Source organism: Panthera onca, chromosome C1, assembly GCF_046562875.1.
Source record: "Panthera onca isolate mPanOnc1 chromosome C1, mPanOnc1 haplotype 2, whole genome shotgun sequence".
Lineage (NCBI taxonomy): Eukaryota > Metazoa > Chordata > Mammalia > Carnivora > Felidae > Panthera > Panthera onca.
The window spans coordinates 27199203-27218657 of NC_138346.1; the positions used below are offsets into that span (position 1 = coordinate 27199203).

The 19455-nt window shown below is 36.8% G+C and overlaps 1 protein-coding gene across 42 annotated transcripts in view; it reads right to left on the bottom strand.

Moving 5' to 3' along the window:
* Positions 1–19455, bottom strand: part of MAP2 (microtubule associated protein 2) — a 281795-nt gene that overhangs the window by 22379 nt on the left and 239961 nt on the right. For 15 of the 42 annotated variants that reach the window (XM_060623311.3, XM_060623309.3, XM_060623317.3 and 12 more), the window contains 7 exons: positions 19204–19449; positions 13665–17420; positions 13257–13463; positions 12948–13082; positions 10022–10083; positions 5926–6096; positions 4800–4947 (listed from right to left, as the gene is read on the bottom strand). In XM_060623311.3, the coding sequence (XP_060479294.3) occupies positions 4800–4947; positions 5926–6096; positions 10022–10083; positions 12948–13082; positions 13257–13463; positions 13665–17420; positions 19204–19449 (4725 nt within the window). The remainder of the gene's footprint in view (positions 1–4799; positions 4948–5925; positions 6097–10021; positions 10084–12947; positions 13083–13256; positions 13464–13664; positions 17421–19203; positions 19450–19455) is intronic. The other 27 variants (XM_060623326.3, XM_060623325.3, XM_078450938.2 and 24 more) reach the window with 14 other exon arrangements.

Below are 19455 nucleotides of genomic sequence, written 5' to 3' on the forward strand. Positions count from 1 at the left end.
TGTTAATGTTTAAGGAGTTGAGAACATTTATGGATAACGACAATGCTCCAAAAGGTGAAAGTCTCCTTTTTTTCAAAGGCTTATAACCTGGTAACATTTGTGAAAATGCATTGCTATCAATGCAAAGAAAGAACTTGGGTTTTCTTGATTTATTCTTCCTTCTAACTTTGAATGTGTCAAAAGTTTTTTATACTTGTGTGATCATTAAGGCATATGAATCTGCCTTTAGTTGGAAGAAGTGTCTGCACTGTATTTTTTGTGTGGGCTCATATTTACTAAAGATTCCTTGAATGATAATGTGGACCATTTGCTCTTTTGTGCAGTAAGTTCATTCCAAGATTCAGGCAGACATACAACATACAACTGTGTGTTTATATCAGTAATTTTGAGCTGTGTACAAATTATTTATTGAATTGCATTTCAGTGGTACTCCTTCCATTTATACTGAGGAACACTGTGAATTGCAAATGTGTATACTGAGGGCTATTCAGTCATGTTAGACATTGTTCTACAGTATTACATTTTCCTTTGTATGGAAATTCGTCTCAGGTCTTTTTTTTTTTTTTTTTTAGTTTTTTTTTAACGTTTATTTATTTTTGAGAGAGAGAGAGAGAGACAGAGCACAAAGAGGAGAGGGAGACAGAATCTGAAGCAGGCTCCGGGCTCTGAGCTGTCAGCATAGAGCCTGATGTGGGGCGTGAACTCACAAATTGGAGATCATGACCTGAGCCAAAGTCGGTCACTTAAACGACTGAGCCACCTGGGCGTCCCTCATCTCAGCTCTTAATATCACACACAAAAAATCTATTTTTCTTCTTAGAAAAATAGGGTATTTTAACAATATATCCACTGTGCATCTTGTACCTGATTGTTTTCTCCTATACTTTCATTGCTAGTTTGCAGTTTGGAGTCAAACCAATAATCCCCCATTGTCAATTAAATATGATATTGTGGGAGGCATTTCTTTGCCTCAACCTGACTTGGGCATCATTTTACTATTTAGCTCCTTCCGCCCATTTTCCTGTACTATGTTTCTTTCACATTAACTTTTTAACTGTGTGTTTGAATGCCATTTCAAATCCTTTTTTGAAAAAAAAAAGAGATACGTGAGACTACAGCACCTTATAGATTTCAAAGCACTTTTGTGAATACCAAACATGTGATGAGCAAACAAACACAGTAGTTAGAGGCAGCTCTTATTATTCCTAAATTCAAGAATGAGGATACTGAGGCTTGTTTACCCAGATGATACTAAATTCAAAGCCAGATATGATATTTAGCCTCTGAGCTCTAAAAATCTTTTCTCTTAAAATAACACATTCAGTCTAATAATACAACACTTATTTACATTGTTTACATTTACTATTCAAATACCTTCACTTTTTTTTTTGGTGTTTTATAGGAAGGGCATGAATTTTATTTTTTATTACTGAGTATATATACTTTGTAAAATCAATAAATCTAGAAATTTTGTCGAGGACAAAGGTACAAGTCATTAGTTTTTAAATCAATGAAGTGAAAGGGATCTTTGAGTCATCTCGTACAATTGGTCATCAGTGTGGGAAGTTCTGCCTGAGAAAGGGGATAATTAATCATTGCTGGAATAATTACAGGGAATGAGCTCAAGAGAGTTTCTTAGATAATTATAATCTACAGACAACATCTATTTACCTACTGGCCTGTGTTCAGTCTCCTGGAGAAACAGGAGCATTTCACTTCTTTCAGTGAACAGTTTTTACATGTAAGTGAAAGCTGCCCTGTGTCCTTCTGGTTTTTTTACGTGTAAGGGCCAACCATGGGCAGACTGTTTAACTGACAATAGGAAATGGGATATAAGAAGACTAACATGATAGATGAGTGTGCGTTCTACGATTTTTATTGCTTTCCACAAAAATGACATTTCAAGACCAAGATGATACAGCCACAGCTAACTTGGCTTTTTGAGGCTTCTTTGCTACAAAGTTCGTTTTTGGACCAAGTTTTTGATGTTTGAGTCAGTCATTCTGTCCTTCAGAAAAATCTCTTCAGAAACTTCATTTCCTCCTTAAATGTTTTCTCTATGCCTTCATTACCTTGGAATAGCTCAGGTCTTTTGGGGAGCGGAAACTTCTCTCTGTTATTTGTCACTGTGCTGGTGCCTTCCATGAGATCTGTATACAGTAGGAGCTCAACATACTTTCTTTTTTATCAGTACAAATTGGATTCAGAATTAATCACTGTGTTGAGGTGTGTTTTACTCAAGGGAGACTGAGCTGAAGCAATATTCTGCATGTGCATAACAAGTTTCACTAAAAGAAATAACAGTTTTTAAAGAGTCCTTTCTATACCCATAGAGAATGGCTTTAAGCTTCAGAAAACTAAGGAATGAAAGTTTTGTGTTACATCTGGAGAATGAAGAAAAACCAAAAGCATTAAGCCCTACCACCACTGTTGAATAGATAGGATTGATTCAAAGTATAATAAATTATATTCTAGTCATCAAATGGCAACTTCGAGTGTTTCCTATTCTGAAACTGAAAGAGTTAATTAAATCTGAAATACTAAAACAATGTGAAATATATCTATGAGAAAATATATATTTACAAATTACTTTATGAAACTGTGTTCTTATTAATCTTGTCAACTCCTCGATGACAATGCCTTTCTCTCCGTTTGTGCTAAGGGCATAGCTTTGTTTCCTTCAAATCTTTTCAGTAGTGGTACAAAATGCCAGAACGTGTCTGTGTGTAGTTACGGAGATGATGGGTGAATGGGGGGAAGCACAGTACTTGTTCTTTTAGTTGTCCTTAGGCTTTTTAGCTATTGCTATAGGGAAACAAAATAAACTGAATGTCCTGAGATTATCAGGGCATCAGTTATGTTTCTTAGCAAATAAAATGCATCATGCTTATGAATGTAAATAAAGTTAGAAAGTCAAAATAGAATTGGCTCAGATCATAAAGGACAATTTATATATGGATGCATTTTAGAGGGCAGAGCACAGTAGTTTGAAGATGTGAAGTTATGAATAAAGTACCATTTTGCTCCCATAACCACAGATAGAAGCATAACTCAAGGTATACCTTTGGGAAGCACTTGGTGCCTTTGTCTTGTCTGAACAGCCTCCATATTGCTGATGCCCAATTCCAACTCCGGATATTTGGAATTGAAGTCTTTTCTCTGGGGATCACTATCTTTTCAATGCCTTATTTGCTAGTTTGTTTGAATACTTTATTTTTGTGAAGAAATAGTTTTGTGATCTTAAAGGGTTCCTGGCATATACTTCAAAGAATGTTAATGCTTCATGAAACTAAATGGTGTAGGGCACAACTGCTCTAAATATAATAAACACTTTAATTCTAGGCAAAAATATGCTTTAAGTGTCATACAGAATGGTAATATTTGAAGTGGGCCAATTTTTATTAAATATTTTAAGAGCAAGTAACAAAATCAACTATAATGTGATGGGAGGAGCAATTTCCACCATTTTTAATGGTTTTTAAATGACAGAGATATTATTCTCCAAGTGATTCTACATAGTTTTCTAGTACTACATCTTCCACATAAATAAATATAAAAAAAGACATTAAAAGGGCAGGTGAATGAAATTATCAGTGGGCTGAAAACCAATTCAACCACTCTAGCTTAGTAGCATCGGACAAGTAACCCTCTTTAAAAGGTCAGTTTCCTCATGAGTAGATTTAACGAGGTTATTTTTACCTAACCATCAGCATTATTAACTTAAATGGAGTGAAAAACGTGTCTCAGGATCTTAGCATCTTCAGGTACTAAATAAATGGTAGCTATTTTTGTTGTAATAGAAACCTATTTGTGAAAATAATTTGCATCTGTCCTTTAACCAGATAATCTTGGTAGTAACACCACACGAGTGGGTAATGATTGGAACATTGTTATATTCTTTCCTTAAACTGTGATGACGCCAACTAGTTCATTATGGGCCATCAACCAAAAGAAATTTAAACTATTGCACGGAACATGTTATGTTTACACCCCCATTGGAATGCGAATTCTTTTTTTTTTTTTTTTTTTTTTGAGAAAAAGAGAAAGAGAGAGAGGCAGAGAGAAAAGGAGAGAGAGAATCCCAAGCAGGCTCCGCACTGTCAGTGTGAGGTCAATGCGGGGCTCAAACTCCAGAACCGTGAGATTATGAGTTGAGCTGATCAAGACGCTCAACTGACTGAACCACCCAGGTGCCCCTGGAATGTAAATTCCTACCAAATTGAGCAGGATCCTAGGTTTTGATTACTGACTTCCCAGTTAGACTTTAGGATTTGGAATTCTAAGGAAGTTAAGCTTATATAGATACATATTAAAAAAAAAATTCCTGACTATTGGTCTTCTCTATTAATTACTTCCTTGTAGGTACTCATTTTCCAAAACAATCATTTTGAATCAAGCAGCTGTTTTGGATCCATCAATAGTCTGGCTTTTCTGATTCTTTAAAAAAAATTTTTTTTTTACATTTATTTATTTTTGAGAAACAGAGTGAGACAAAGCGTGAGCGGGGGAGGGGCAAAGAGAGAAGGAGACACAGAATCCAAAGCAGGCTCCAGGCTCTGAGCTGTTAGCACAGAGCCTGACGAGGGGCTGGAACCCACAAACTGTGAGATCATGACCTGAGCCAAAGTCAGACGCTCAACCGACTGAGCCACCCAGGTGCCCCTGGCTTTTCTGATTCTTAGAAGAAATATAATTTGTTTTCAATGTATGTTTTGTTTGAATGATGTAAAATATAGACCTAGAATAAGCTCTACTCCACTTAAGGGATTAAAAAGGAAGCCAAATCAAAATAAACCTACTGGTGGTCCTCCTTGCTGAAGAGGAGATGGAACTGTTGAGAGAGAAGGAATTCTCCTCTCTGTCTCCTGATACACCGCGGCGAGGAGGGAGGATAGAGGAGGGCCTGGGCAGGGAAGAGCGCTTTTCTGGGCTCTTGGTTACTCCATCCTGATTGGGAAAAAAACACATTGGGTTCTCATGAATCTTCAGGTATACAAAGTGATTATGTTAGCCTGGCTAATTTCTTCCTGTGCTGATAGATACATTTCTTTTAATACACACTACTGAATTTCATATACTTATAAGCATTTCCACTTTGAAACTTAGAAAGGGTTCCTATTTGCCTAGAAGTGCTATAAAAATCTATTATTCTGGAGTTTGTGCTAATAATTAATCATGAAATTCAAATTCTAAATAACATGGGAATATAGTAATTTACCTAAGTAATCTCCAGCAAATGAAAAATTTTACTAAAACCTCTTGATAAGCATGAAAACTCATTAATCAGAAAGGACTGGCAGTGGGCATTGCATGATGACAGTTAACAATGAACACTACCGTATGTTGTGCATTTTTGTGACAGGAATTCTAAGCACTTTACATCCATTTATGATTTAATTCTTGCCACAAAATACTACATGCATTTTATAGCCAAGGAAACTGGTTGAATCAATGTATGTAATTTTTTCAAAATCACTGAATTAATAGGTAGCAGAGGCAGTATTAAATCCTGAGGTGTCTGAGTCCAAATGGTCTATCATATTATATATAATTCATCATTATTATACAATATTACATATTATACATTATATGCTATATGCTATATATATGTATATGCTACATGTTATATATTATGTATAATAGCATATATATTTTATTTTTTTGGTTTGCATCTGAAATTTTACAAGATACCAAATAAACAAATAATAAATTAATAAGGGACAGTATACCTAGAGGCTTTTTTTTTTTTTTACTGATTAGACTATTAATAACTATTGAAACTTTTATTTGTTTATAAGAGAGTCTATTGTTTATATGTCAAACACTTTAGAGTTTAGTCTCTGTTTTTATATATTTACTGAACTGTGTCTTACAACCTCTGAAATTATATTCTTTTCTGAAACTTCAGTTGACCTGCCGCCTTACCTTGTTCCCTGATTCTGAGAATGGCAAACGGTCTGTGGAGCCTGCTGAGGTGGGCTTTATTGAAAAACTGTCAGAAAATGTAGCCCTTTTAGACGTACTAAGGCAGGCTGAGCTGCATCTTGGGGATTTTGAGCTACCCTGAAAGGCAGGAATCTTTGACAAAGTAGAATTCTAGCCATGAAAGAAAACAAACAAAAGCACAAAATAAACAAAACTATGAAGTAAAAGGAAAATAAAAAAATGTCTAAACATATAAGAAATTAAATACTGACATCTAAAAAGACCACATGATAAATGGTTATAATCAATGACAGAAATGCATATTATGTGAGAACAAGAGATTTTCATTGAACAGATGTTAAACTGCAACTAACTTAAGAATGCTCATATATGAGAATACAGATTACAATACTCTTCATGAATTCTATGCATAAAATCTGATTAATCCATAGGTCTTTCAATGATACCATATTTGAAAAATATCTTGAGAGTCTGTTGGAATTGTTCCTTTAATAAATACAACCCTTAAGGTGTATTTATAATCAAAATCTTGATCACATTTCAAGAACTTTAGAGCAAGGTATATTTAAGGTTTCATAATGGAAAATACTTTCTTAAAGTTGAGAAAATGTTCTTTCAGATGTCTACATTGATTTCGTCAAAAAAAATTACAGAGTTTATATAAAATTAGTACATTTTATGAGTAAAATGCATACTGGGGGCCAAGTTTTACCATAGAATTGATAACATTTTGTGCATAGATCAGTTTGTACGGTGTCTTATAAATTCTAAAAATGAAAGTGAGCACTAAAGACATTGCCCATAAAAAATCACAGGACTTAAATTACGGGTGTTGCTAGTCCCTGGAGAGATATTTCTCAAGTGGGAATCATCAGGGGGTCGGACATATGGCTTCTGGAGAAAGCTATGCTGACATGTTGCATATTTCACAGGGCACTTTGTTAAAAATGCAGAAAAGTATAAAGAAGCCAAGGAGATTTTATTCATTAATTAATATGATTTTGCTGTTACAAAAATAGCAGTTGAAATCGACATCTTTATTTCGAGTTTTAACCTCCACGGGCACTTTAACAGGGCAGACCCATTAACAGATTGCACAAATCACTTCTCGTTTTACAGACCCAGCGCCTTGAGCGGGACATGCACCTGGCTCGGCACAAGTCATTCTTTTTTGATTGATGCTACCCACAAAATAGTGAATTACAAAAGTGATACAGGAAAGAAAAAAAAATGGAATAATTGGATTGCCTCAAATTATGAAAGACAACTACTAATCCTGTGCTTAAAACGAAAACAAAAACAAAACAAATACGCAACAAATGAAGGATTATAGGTCAGGCTCACAATAAAGATCAATTGAAAAATCAGAAAGAACTGTTCTGGGGAATGTACTGAAAGTCACAGATAAAAACAGGTTAGTCTTGGGGTTATAAAGGAAATTTATAGGAAGAGGGTGAGGTTATGAGGGGAAAAATGTTAAATGAGAAAAAGTTAGAAAGAATGGTGGCCTATCTCTCTTCTTCAGAAAGGGGAGATGGGCATTTATAAAGGAAAAAAAATTAGTTCTGTGTAGAAGATGTATATGGTTTCTTTCCTAAGTACAAGCATTTAATGCGAATTCCCAATGAGTTACTTGAAGACCAAGGGACTTGAAAATTTCCTAAATATTTTTCAAACAAACATAACAAATGATCCAAGGGAAAGAGAGGGAGAGAGAGACTCAAGAAACAGACTCTGAACTATACAGAACAAACTGATGGTTACCAGACAGGAGGGGATTAGAGGGATGGGTGAAATAGGTGAGGATTAAGGAGGGCACCTGTGATGAGAGCACCGAGTGCTGTAGGGAAGTGTTGAATCACTATGTTGTACACCTGAAGCTAATATTACACTGTATGTTAACCAACTGGAATTAAAAGCCAAAAAAAAAAAAAAAAAAAAAAGATTTTCCAAACAATGTCCACTTAAAAATGCTTTTTTTTAAATGGGGAAAAGCTGACTTACTTTCTCTATCTGCTCCTAAAGACTTCTACCTTTCAAATAACAACAACAACAACAACAACAACGATCACTGTTTATTGAATAAATACTATGTTCTAAGCACAATACAGTGTACTATTTTATAATTTACTGTATTAATTTTTCACAAAGTAGGATATAGGAATTTTAACCCTCCCTTTATTTTTGGAAAATTAAGACATAGGGAGCTATTTATTAGAGCTAATAAATGTTCAAAACCTAGACGGGGCGTGCTTCATAGCCCTGCTCTTAACTGCAATTCACTAGTTGCCCATCAGAAACAAAAGGTAAAGAGAAATCTTCAAGTTACAGTGTTTTCAAAATAAAGCCCAATATTTATTAAAGCAGTAAATGGAATCTATTGCTTGCCATATGTTCAGGAATATGCCTGGAAACATTTATATAAAAATCAATTTTTTTAAATCAACATAAAGTCCTTTAGGTTCAAAATGATATAAACAGTTTGGCTCTCATTGGAAATGTATTTCTATTTTTCATAATAAATAAAAAGTGGAAGTCTAAAATCTGACTAGTTTTTAAAATGCTAAACAAAGAGTTGTGATTTACATGTGACGTCTAAAACCTAGAACATTGTGATGTACTACTGGTTAACATCATTCAAAGTATTTATATTTTTATTTGTACAAAGTTTTGTAATTTTAGGATTTCTTTAATAGTCTTTCTTTTAAGATTTTATTTTTAAGTAATCTCTACACCCAATGTGGGGCTCAAACTCACAACTCTGAGATTGAGTAGCATACTCTACCAACTGAGTCAGCCAGGTGCCCCTCTTTAGTAGTCTTTTAATTTTTTTTTTCTTTCAATCAGAAAGGAGTAAAATACTTCATGTTTGCTTTGGTCTTTTGGGAGTTTAAGAAAAGATGGTTAATAACATAAAAAGTACAATAAAAAAGAAATATGAAAGACAAACATATGAAGAAGTTAAACATCATTAATGCAACTAAATTAAAACAATATTTTATCCCCATAACTTGGTAAATATAGAAAAAGTACAAGAATATCTAGTAATAATAATGAACATGGGCACTCTTATATACAGCTGGAGAACATATAAGTCAGTAGAACATTTCTAGAGGACAATTTTGATAATGTTAGGAAAAAACTTTAAATGTGGACTTTCTGCTTGAAACAATAATTTCACTACTAGGAAATTATCCTAAGGAAAAGCATATGGATGCATTCACAGATTAAGCCAAAAAGATTTCTAGAGTAATATTGTTAAAATGACAATAAAAATAGTTTAAAAGTCAAGTAACAGGGAACTGATAATGTATATCACCATAAATAAATAAAACACAATCCAATGTAGTCCTTAAAGTGATGTACAAGACTGGTTCATGAGAGGGAAATCTGTTTATTGATTTATTATTTTAAAATCTATTACAAATTTAAAATCTAATAAACAAATCTATTCATTGTTTTAGTAAAAAACTGATACACAGTGTTTCCATTTTTGTCATTGAACCTATCAATATGTAGGAAAAAATAAAGATTTTATATCAAAATGGTAACTATAGTTTTCTTTAGATAAGGAGAGTATAATATATTTTTACTTATATTTGCTCATCTACATTGTTTAATTTTCTCATATTCTTATTTTGTAATAACAATAATGAAAATGTATTATAACGTACACTTTAGTGTGGATTATAGTGATTTATCTTGATTCCATGAAAAGTAAACTGAGCTTCCCTATTTTTGCCAGATCATTGTGCTGTTTGTTTTTATCTTACTAAAAGAGAGACAGCCTAAATCCCAGCTCTGCCCTCACCAAGTACTATCAGATGTCATTCTAGAAGATACTGAGACATGCCCAATGCCATGGAGAATCATTCTGGGCGAATGAACGATTTAAAAAAAAATAAATAAAAATAAATAAGTAAGTAAGTAAATAAATAAATAAATAAATAAATAAATAAAATGACATTTAAGAGTAAACATCTGAAGTCTAACTTACAACTAAAGTTATTAAAACATTGCCACCAATACCAAAGAAGCTTCAAGTGAAGAACAAGGGAAAAACCATTTTACTCACAGAGACTTTGTCCTTTGCCTGTTTAAATACACTGGAAGCCTGAGTTGTTTCACCACCTGTTGCTGTCGAAAAAAGAAGATACAAACAACCCCGAACTTAGTGGCTAAAAACCACACGATGCATTTTTTTTAATCTCTTTTGGATATTCAGTTGTGTCAACAGACTAACGCAAGCAAAATTTTGCTTATTTTGAGATTCAAATTCAGTAACTGAAGAAATCTGAATACCAACATTATAGCATGTGGCTCCCACTACAATGTGTGCTAATTAATACAACCCAGTGTTTACCAAAGCACAGGTAAGCACACCAAATAACTTCCTATTGGTTACCAAGGTACCTTTAAATCTTATTACTACATAAGCATAGATCCTTTAGAACGGAAGTCACAGAACACCATCCAAATACTGTCAAATTTAAGAAAAGGGGGAGTGATTGGTTTCTAGGGTTGGCATGATGTAAAAGAGCGTTCATGGAGATTCCCAAGCCCTCTTTTTATGGCCAGTGGCATACCTACAGATATTTCTACATTTTATATTCAAACTGTCATGGTCAGCCAACCCCTTTTCCGCTGTACCCCTTCATTTCACAACATGAGTGACACATTTGTTTGACGTGAAACGCACCACATGAGAAGAAAAACAGCTTGTCAAGGAAAGAAAACATGAGAGGAATTTCAAATTCAGTAATATAGAACATGTTCTACACATGCACTTCCTGTATGAAATTATTACCACATCTGTTACTGTTGTTTCTCTTGCTGCTGTTTAATACCTCTGGTTCCAATTTTAAACTCTACTACCTCCAGCACATTTTCTGTTGATGACTTACCTGACTTGACTCAAATATCTCTCATGATTGAAAACAACCCTTTGTGTTTTGGAAAAACGATCCCGATTTAAAAACTGTGCTTAGAAAATGAAAGGCACAAGCTTGTGTAGTTATTTCTTCCTTAATCTTCTTTCATAAGGGAAAACGTCAGGGCGGAAAAATCTAAAGCTTATAAGCACTCCAAATGAGTTTCAAAAAGGTTTCTTATGTCACATGCAGCTCTCACACACAAAAAAACAACTGTCTACAAGATGCTATATGCTATTTAGGACTGGCTAGTAAGATTCAGATTCTGGAATGATTTTTTTTTTAAAGAAGCAGTGCAAATGATGCTACCCTAATGTATCTGTAGCATTTCTTAAATTTCTGCGACATAGAGCTTGCTTCAAGCCAATGACATCTAGTGTTTGGTATATGCTTTCTGCTTTAGTATCTTAATATCTGAACAGACTAAGATTCTAATTAGTCCAAACATCTTAAATTTCCCTTAATGAATGAGTTAAAAAGGTGTTTACTCTCAATGTGGTAAATCGAATACCAATGACATGTAGACACTTCACCAAACCATTTGACATTTCCTCTAAAATTTCATAATCCTGATACACTCTTTCATCCTTTCACGTATGATATCTGATTTTGATGCCCAAACCAAGAAAGTCTGTCAAGCATTTGTCTAATTAGAAGAAAAATTCCGAGTTTAATGCAAATGAATTAAGATGTGATGTAAGAGTTAGAAATAGCATGTTAATGTCTAATTTAGAAAAGCTCCTCATTCTAAACTTCTATCATCAAGGTTTCTTTATAATTCTGAGCCTTCCACTTTCAAATACTGCCTGAAAGACTGCTTCTTGAAGGAAAGCTCATGAGATGATTACCATATGAGGAACACAAATATAAAAAAGTTGTAATTTTATTGACTATCATAAAACCATCAGTTACCTTGATTTTCTTTTTCTTACAAAGGTTAATGCTGCTCTTAACCTTTAAAGCCATCCAAAGGTTTATATAAAGGCACTTCCAATATACACTGTAAAGGTAAATATTCCTTTCTGATTTAGCAATCTGATATTTCTTATTTTCTTAATCTTATTTTCTAGACTGCAAGTGTGCTAGTTAATAAATGCTAAAATAAAATGTATTATAAATTAAGATTATCCAAGGGTAATCACACACTCAAAGTAAATACTCGGTACTGAAATTTAGGAATAGAGTTTGCATTATAGATATTTGTATGCACTTTTATTTGTGATTTGTAATACGTTTTGCTCCTTCATTTCACTACTTTTTCAAGGGAAGTTAAAAACAAGTGTATTTGGAGAAGACAGAAAAATGAGGTAGTGAAATATAAATGCACCTAAGTTCTAAGAGATTCAGGGGGAAGGAGTTTTAGCTGGGAATTCTGAATACTAAATTATATCAGAAAATTAGCAGTTTGCATCCAACACATTTAAGAAAATCCCAATGACAAAAAGTCAGTGAAGAGATGGAGTACAGTGAATTGAAAGCCTTGCTAATTTTGGATACGAAAAATAAAATCTGATGGGATGACCAGACCATTTCCTGTCCTTTTCTTTTTCTTTCATCTGAAGCAAAGTAATTTTGAAATCACAATTTTACCCCAGATTTGCTTTTCATTTCCAATCTTGAAATTACTGTATATTCTTGGTAAATTCATCAACATCAGTAACAGATTTGGCAGTAACCATGTAGAAAATAGAACAAATATAGTATGGGTTTAAGCATGAGAGAGAGAAATAAGCAAAATAATGAGAATGCATACCACAGTCCTATTCATCGTCATCCTCTAACCAAACACACAGAATGAAAATAGGAATCCCCAGAACGTGACACTAGAGCACAATGCCAAGATAAAATCACTGCTAAGTCTGAGCATAACAAAGAAACAGATGGTCATGACCTCTTCTGCAGGGAGGAGAAAAAAAAAAAAGAATAATGATACAAGACACTTAATAGCAAAACTGTTCATGACTGCTAAGATTCTTGGAAGAAAAACAAAATGAAGAAGCTGCTACGGTAATGAGATAAAAAAAATACACATCTATGTTTGCCAGCCACATTGCACAATTGAACAGTCACCTGTCGTTTTCCGCTTAACACAGGAGAGATGAGTTGGTCTAGTATATTTGATAGCAGGTTTTAAAATGAATTTCCTGGAGGGAGAGTGGGCCTGAACTTCTGTTTTTTTAGCAAGTTCAGCCTTCTTATAAACTGCTATGAATAAAAAAAAACACACACAAAAAGCATACCATCAGGAGAAAATAAACACTTGGAGCAAAACCGAACGAAATTTCATAAATAATTAGTTACCACTGTAAGGAAGTTTCTTTTACAAAAGAGTAATAACAAATTCAAAAACATTTTGAAAGAAGGGATTGTTAAATGAACCTTTTTTCCTTCTCACTTCATCTCTGGAGACTGTGCTAGGTTCCTTTTTAGCTATTTTTCTTTCAGGAGTGGAAATTCTGCCTCTCCCGGTTTTAAAAGGCTTTTCTTTTCTATGTTTCTCAAGAGATGGTCTCCGAGCTTCCTTTTCAGCTTTCTCCTCTTTAGGAATAGTTTCTAACTGTTCTGTCATGATGCTCCTATCATCATCTGTGGATCAAAGCAAACCATGACAACAACAACAACAACAATGAAAACATTAGTAACAAATGTACAAAATCCTTCATATATTTAACAAAATGCAAAATCGAGATAAAGGGACATTTTAAAAAATGTTTAAATTCGAAAAAATCCATTAGGTTATGGGATTTTATTTGGAAGTAGAAAATTAAAAAAAAAAAAAATGCACACCTTGAGTGTCCACCCAGAGGCTGTCAGCATCCATGATGGAATCATCAATGGTGGTTTCGTCTTTGTAATCGTCATAGGTTTCCGTCTTATATTCTGAGAGGGCAACCTCTTCTCTCTCAGGGGAAGCTGGAGCCTCCGGGGAGCCATCCTTGGGTTCTGCCTGGGCTTCGGCTGCCTCTTCTACTTCGAGCTCTTCTTCGGCGTGGGGGGACGGTCTCCTCTCCACCTCAGGCTGCTCTAGGGCTGCAAAACGCACGCTGTGGGAACCTGACTCCCCTTCTTCAGTTGTGGTTTGCACTACAGTGATAAAATCATCCTCGATGGTTACCACGGACTCGATCACTCCTTTGTGCTCACCGGGGCAGGTCTCCACAAATTCCTCCCGGACACCTGCGATTCCCAGGTCGGTAATCTGAAGGGTGTCTGAGCGGAAGAGCAGTTTATCATATTCTCCCCGGGCTTCTATCTCTTCTTCCTCACTCTGAGCCTCTGCTGGTTCAGCCCCGATGGCTTTAGGTAATGGCTCAGTGACATCGGAGGGAGTGACAGATATATCTGGGGCCTCTTTGCTTTCTTCTTTTGGCTGCTGAATAAATTCCATCTGGACATCAGCTCCCTCATCTGGGGCTAAATCAGCCTCTGAAACAGCAGGTGCACAAGGTATTTCCACTGACAATTTGATGGCAATCTCATCTTGAATTAGAGAGGATTCTGGGGATGTTTCCTTCTTGCCCTCATCAGCTTTTAAAGACTCCATGGTGAGGCTCTCATGCTCACCACTGGACTCGTAGGACTCTTCTTTGTCCACAGCCTCCTGGTGCACCAAGTCAGGCTTGGCCACCTTCTCCTTGATTTCTGTCTCACTGGTTTTAGTGCCTTCTTTCATGTGGCCAGGATCAACACTCAGAAACATATCTCCCTCCTGAGGTACTGCAGATGAGGGGGTGAGATCTTGTGTAGCTTCGAGTTGAAGTTCTGTTGCTTTTCCAGCATCTGTGGTCAGTCCTGCAGCCATCTGTCCAAAGTCACTGATTTTAACATCTAATTGACCCTGGTCAGCTTTCTGTGCAATGACATCCAGTTCTGGCTCAGCTTTTTTGGATGGTTCCACCTCAGCTATCTCTGGGACTGAACTAAGACCGGTCTCAGCTTTCTCAGCCGCAGGAGGTGATGTGTCTTTTGATACGGTCAGTTCTTTGGTCGAAGGGTGCTCGTAGGTTACTCCTAATCCAAATGTTTCGACTTTGTCACTGGCCTCTTCCGTTGCCTTGGCATGTTCTTTTGCATCAGCATGTTCTTCACTCTTTTCTAGTACAGTATCCAGCTTATCATTAGCTTTCCTCTCCTGATCAAACTCCCTACCCAGTACTGATTTGTCACCAGGGATATGTGGGGACACTTCTTTCTCAGCACCAAACTCATCTTTGACTCTGCCGGCAGCTGCCAATTTTACTTCAATCAACGAAAGGTCTGTGGCTAGATCTCTTCGCATTTTATCATCAGTGCCTTCGTAAAAGGAACCACTCTCCCCTGACAGATTCTCACTGTCTTGAACAGGTGATGGCAGTGGGACAGTGTATTTATTGAACACACAGTAACCCAGGTCTTCCAGCTGACTGTCTGTTTTAACAACGACATGGTTTTCATCAGTGACAGGGGGCAAGCCGGCGCTACTCTCCTCAACCACAGTCTCTGATGGGACTGATTTCCTCCTGGCAACCTCAGCATCTGCACTCACAGAGGCTAATCTTGACCTTGTGCCTGCCAGGTCTAGCATTTCAGGCAGGTCGGGGGCCATGACAGTGCCATTTTTGTAATAATCTTTGGCTAGGAAAGGTGACTCACACGATGTCTCAACTTGAGCATTTTCCTCTCCGGTAGCTTTTTCTCCCTCTATCTGTTCTTCTTCCTCTTTGCTTTCTACTGGGAAACATGGGGCTTTCTCAAGTGCAGGGGTTGTGGCTGGAAGGTAATCATCCCCTTCGTCCATACTTCCGCTAGTGTTCGTTAGAATATCAGAAGCCAGAGGAGAAAGATCATGTCCCCGACCAAAGTTAAATCCAAGGGCTATGGAATCCAGGCAAGACATGGGCAAATTGATTGACATGCTTCTTTGTTCTATTGCAGACCTTCCACCAAGTCCTAAACTCCTGCTTAATGTCAAGTCGTCCTTATTCTTACTGTGGAGATCCCTTTTCTCCCCATACACTTTTGGATCAATAGTAAACATTCTTTCTTGAGGAGAACTGGGTTCTTCAGGCACCTCAGATGGATAACTCTGGGCAAGAGTGCTATACCCTGCTTCTTGTGCTGGAGCACTGGGCTGGGGTTCTTTACCTGCCTGAAGTCCCTTGTCACCGTTTTTATATGCAGGAGATACGGTATCAAAAGGCTCTTGGGCACTTTCTCTTGTGTCACTTAGTTCATAGTAATCACTGCCTGGCTGGATGCTTTTTGTCACTTCTTCTTTCAAGGCAGATGTTTCAAAATACTTGGACATTCCTGACTTATCTTCATAAAATGGCATGTCAAGCTCAGCTGACGTTTCAGCCCCAACCCCTTCAACCTTATGATCTTTATCAGCAACTTTTTCTTGAAAAAGGTCCTGGGTTGCACTCTGTTCACTTGCTGCAGCTGGTTCAGTCATGACTTTCTCCAGTGTCTTGGAGGTCATGGCTGAATCTGTAACTGTTTGCTCCAAACTTACAGGGAATGAGTCCTGTTTTAGTGTATCTGTGGTAGTGTCTTGGCCTTTCTGTTCTTTCGAGAGGATGTGCTCCACGGAGGGCTGAATTATGCCTGTTTCTTCATCTGTCAGTTTGGCGGGCTCACTCTCTTTTGGCATGGCTTCTTTGTCAGAGATGGTCGTTTTTTCTTCAAGCTTTAGCTGAGACTCCTTTTCAGCAAGTGTAGCTTCCTGTCCACTGAGGGTTGAGATCTCTGTTTTCTGCACTCTCTCTTGCTTTATTGCCACTTTTTCTTCTCCTAATACTTTCTCTGGGACATATTCTTCCACAGTTGGAATGTGGGCATCTTTGGGTAAGGTGATTGCTTCTGAGGCTGGTGCTTCTGCCATTTTGTCGGGTTTATCCTTATGAGGCTCTTCAGCTTTAGAACTATCTTTGGCAGTCACTGGGCTACTGGTTTCTTCCAGAGATTTCTTGTCATCTGGCTGCAATAGGGCAGGGGCAAAGGGTGATGCTTCTGCAACTATTTCATTCTTTATGACATCTAAAGGAAGAGTGAAGCTTCCAGCCTGAAAGGGACTTGGCATGGGAGAATCAAATTGTTTCCCTTCCCATTTGGGGATATCCTCAAACACATCCTTTCCCTTCATGGGTGTTAGGGGGCCAGGTGATATGGGAGCAGCTAAACCCCACTCATCTTTTTTTGCTTCTACTGGCATTTCGATGAACCAGTCCTTTTGCTCTTTTGGAGCTGGGGGCTCTGCAGAGAGGTCAATACCAGGCACCACCAGGCTGGGTTCTGTCTTCTGTTTCATGTCTTCCAGCCCGGCACCAAGAGCGTGCCCAAACAGAGCAGTGGGTGCTTTTTCTTCTTCTGTGCCTTGCGTGTCCTTTTTATCAGGGGAAGTTTTAGTCGTCTCAGGCTGAGAAGCTAAGGCAGCATGTTTAAGGTCTTCACCAGGCTTACTTTGTTCCTCTGACTCCTTTTCCTTCTTGTCCAATGGCTCAGCTGGGGAGGGAGTCAATTCCTGCTGATCATGGAACTCCATCTTCGAGGCTGGAAGTAAACCTGAAGTAATTGGGTCGATTTTTAAACAAATAATAGGCAAGTGCTTTCAGGCAGTAAGCTTAAAATTATATTTTGAAATGACAAATGAATGGTAGGGTAAACAAAACAAAACAAAATGAAACTATGGAACATGCAAGCATGCTACCCATTTAAAAATCAATATGAAAATGTCAGGACTGAGATATATTTGTACTGCTAAAATGGACTCCTGTTGAGAATCTATGCATATAGGAATTGTAGTTAAGTGTGTAGTTTGAATACTCCTTTCTCCTTTGTTTGGTCTTTCCTAAATAGTATGTCATGTATATTGTAGTGGAAAAAAATTTCATGTGCCTTCTACAGACAAAAATCATAAATTAAAGAATATTGAATAAGTCAGTAACATTACGGTATAAAAATACATTAAGGACTAAATATGAAAAAGGATGAATGTCTACTGAACTTTTCATTTTTGTTCTCATTTAAAAATGAACTGGCAGGCCATGGGCAGAGTGCCAATTAATTCATAATAAGTAACAATAGTTTCAATTACCTTGATTTACACATGCCAGGGCCAATTTTTTGAACACTGAAAGGTTACTGACATAATTTTTTAGAGATCATCTGAGATTAAATTTCAGGAATATAAATAAATATTTATGATATTTATCTATAAGTATATTTTATATAAATATTTATAATGTAAATAAATATTTGCTATTAACTTTATATGATATGACCTAAAAGTCGACAAATCAATTTGTACCACAAATTCAAAATTCTTAATTCCTAATCATTTTAGTTAACCTACATGACAGATATAAGAAAATCTAAATTATATTGTTAATACTGGGATGTCATGTGAATACACATTTCAAAAAGAGTCAGTTATTATAATATCTTTCTCTCCCTGGTCATGACCTCATTCTCTGGAACATGACTAATGATGAGACACTAAGTAGTATTGGCTTGAAAGATGCTTCCCAGAAAGTAAACAACTCTTTTTTCAATTTCGGTTTGTTCATTAACCCGAAAGGTTTTAGAGTCTCACTTTTGTCACAGGTATTTCACTGTGATCTTTAGGGCTAAATGTAATTATCTGGAAAAGATTTGGGGCAAATAAGAAAATTCAGTCATCTCTCAAAGAGCAAGTGTATGGATCATCATTACCTTATATACTTGTGTGTCCTGTTGTAACAATAGAAAAGAAATACTTTATGAACTTCTAATAAAGGTTAGATGAATGAAAACTCAAGAGATATGGTGATGGTCAAAGAGGTTGGCTGCCATGGAGAGGAAATGATATGAGAAGCATCAGCAGGAGCTTTTAAGGAAACCAAACCAGTATTCATCGAAGCATAAAAAATATAGCACACTGCGGTTGCAAACAAAAACAATTCTACCATTTAAGCCTCTATGTGCCAAAATCCAACTCTACGATTTGAAAGAAAAGCATATGAATCGCTGTCTCAAAAATAAAAATAAAAATATACATGTATTAGCAATGTGACTGGCAAACACTTGAGATGAGGGGGCGGACAAAAAGCTCACACAGCATCGTCAGCCTGGCCGCAAAGCGTATCGTATCATGGCAAAGTAAAACCAAGAATCAGCTGCAGCGGTGGAAAACCTAGCTGCCACACAGCACCTGTGCAAGCCACACTCTGCCCGTTAAACCTAAAACAGTGGTCTTGGGACCATGAGAAGACCAAGCAATGGAATAGCATTGGAAAGGCATCAGGTTGGTAAGCTGCCGGAGAGATCATTTGCAACAAAACACATGCAAATCCTAGGAAAGACACACCTTCCCCAGCAGAGGAAGGGATTTTTACTTCTGGAGACACCTCCGAGACCTCTTTTACACTTTTCTCCTGTGGGGCCCCTGCTGGGGCACTCTCTTCAGGAACTATTTGGGCCTCCGCACTAGACTCCACTTGGCCCTCACTGAGGCCCTTGGGTTGGTCTGAGGCCTTGGCAGCCCCGCACTCTTTCCCAGGAAGAGTGGCAGGTTTCTCTTCCTCAGCCATTGTTCCCTCTAGCGTTTCTTCTTCTTAGG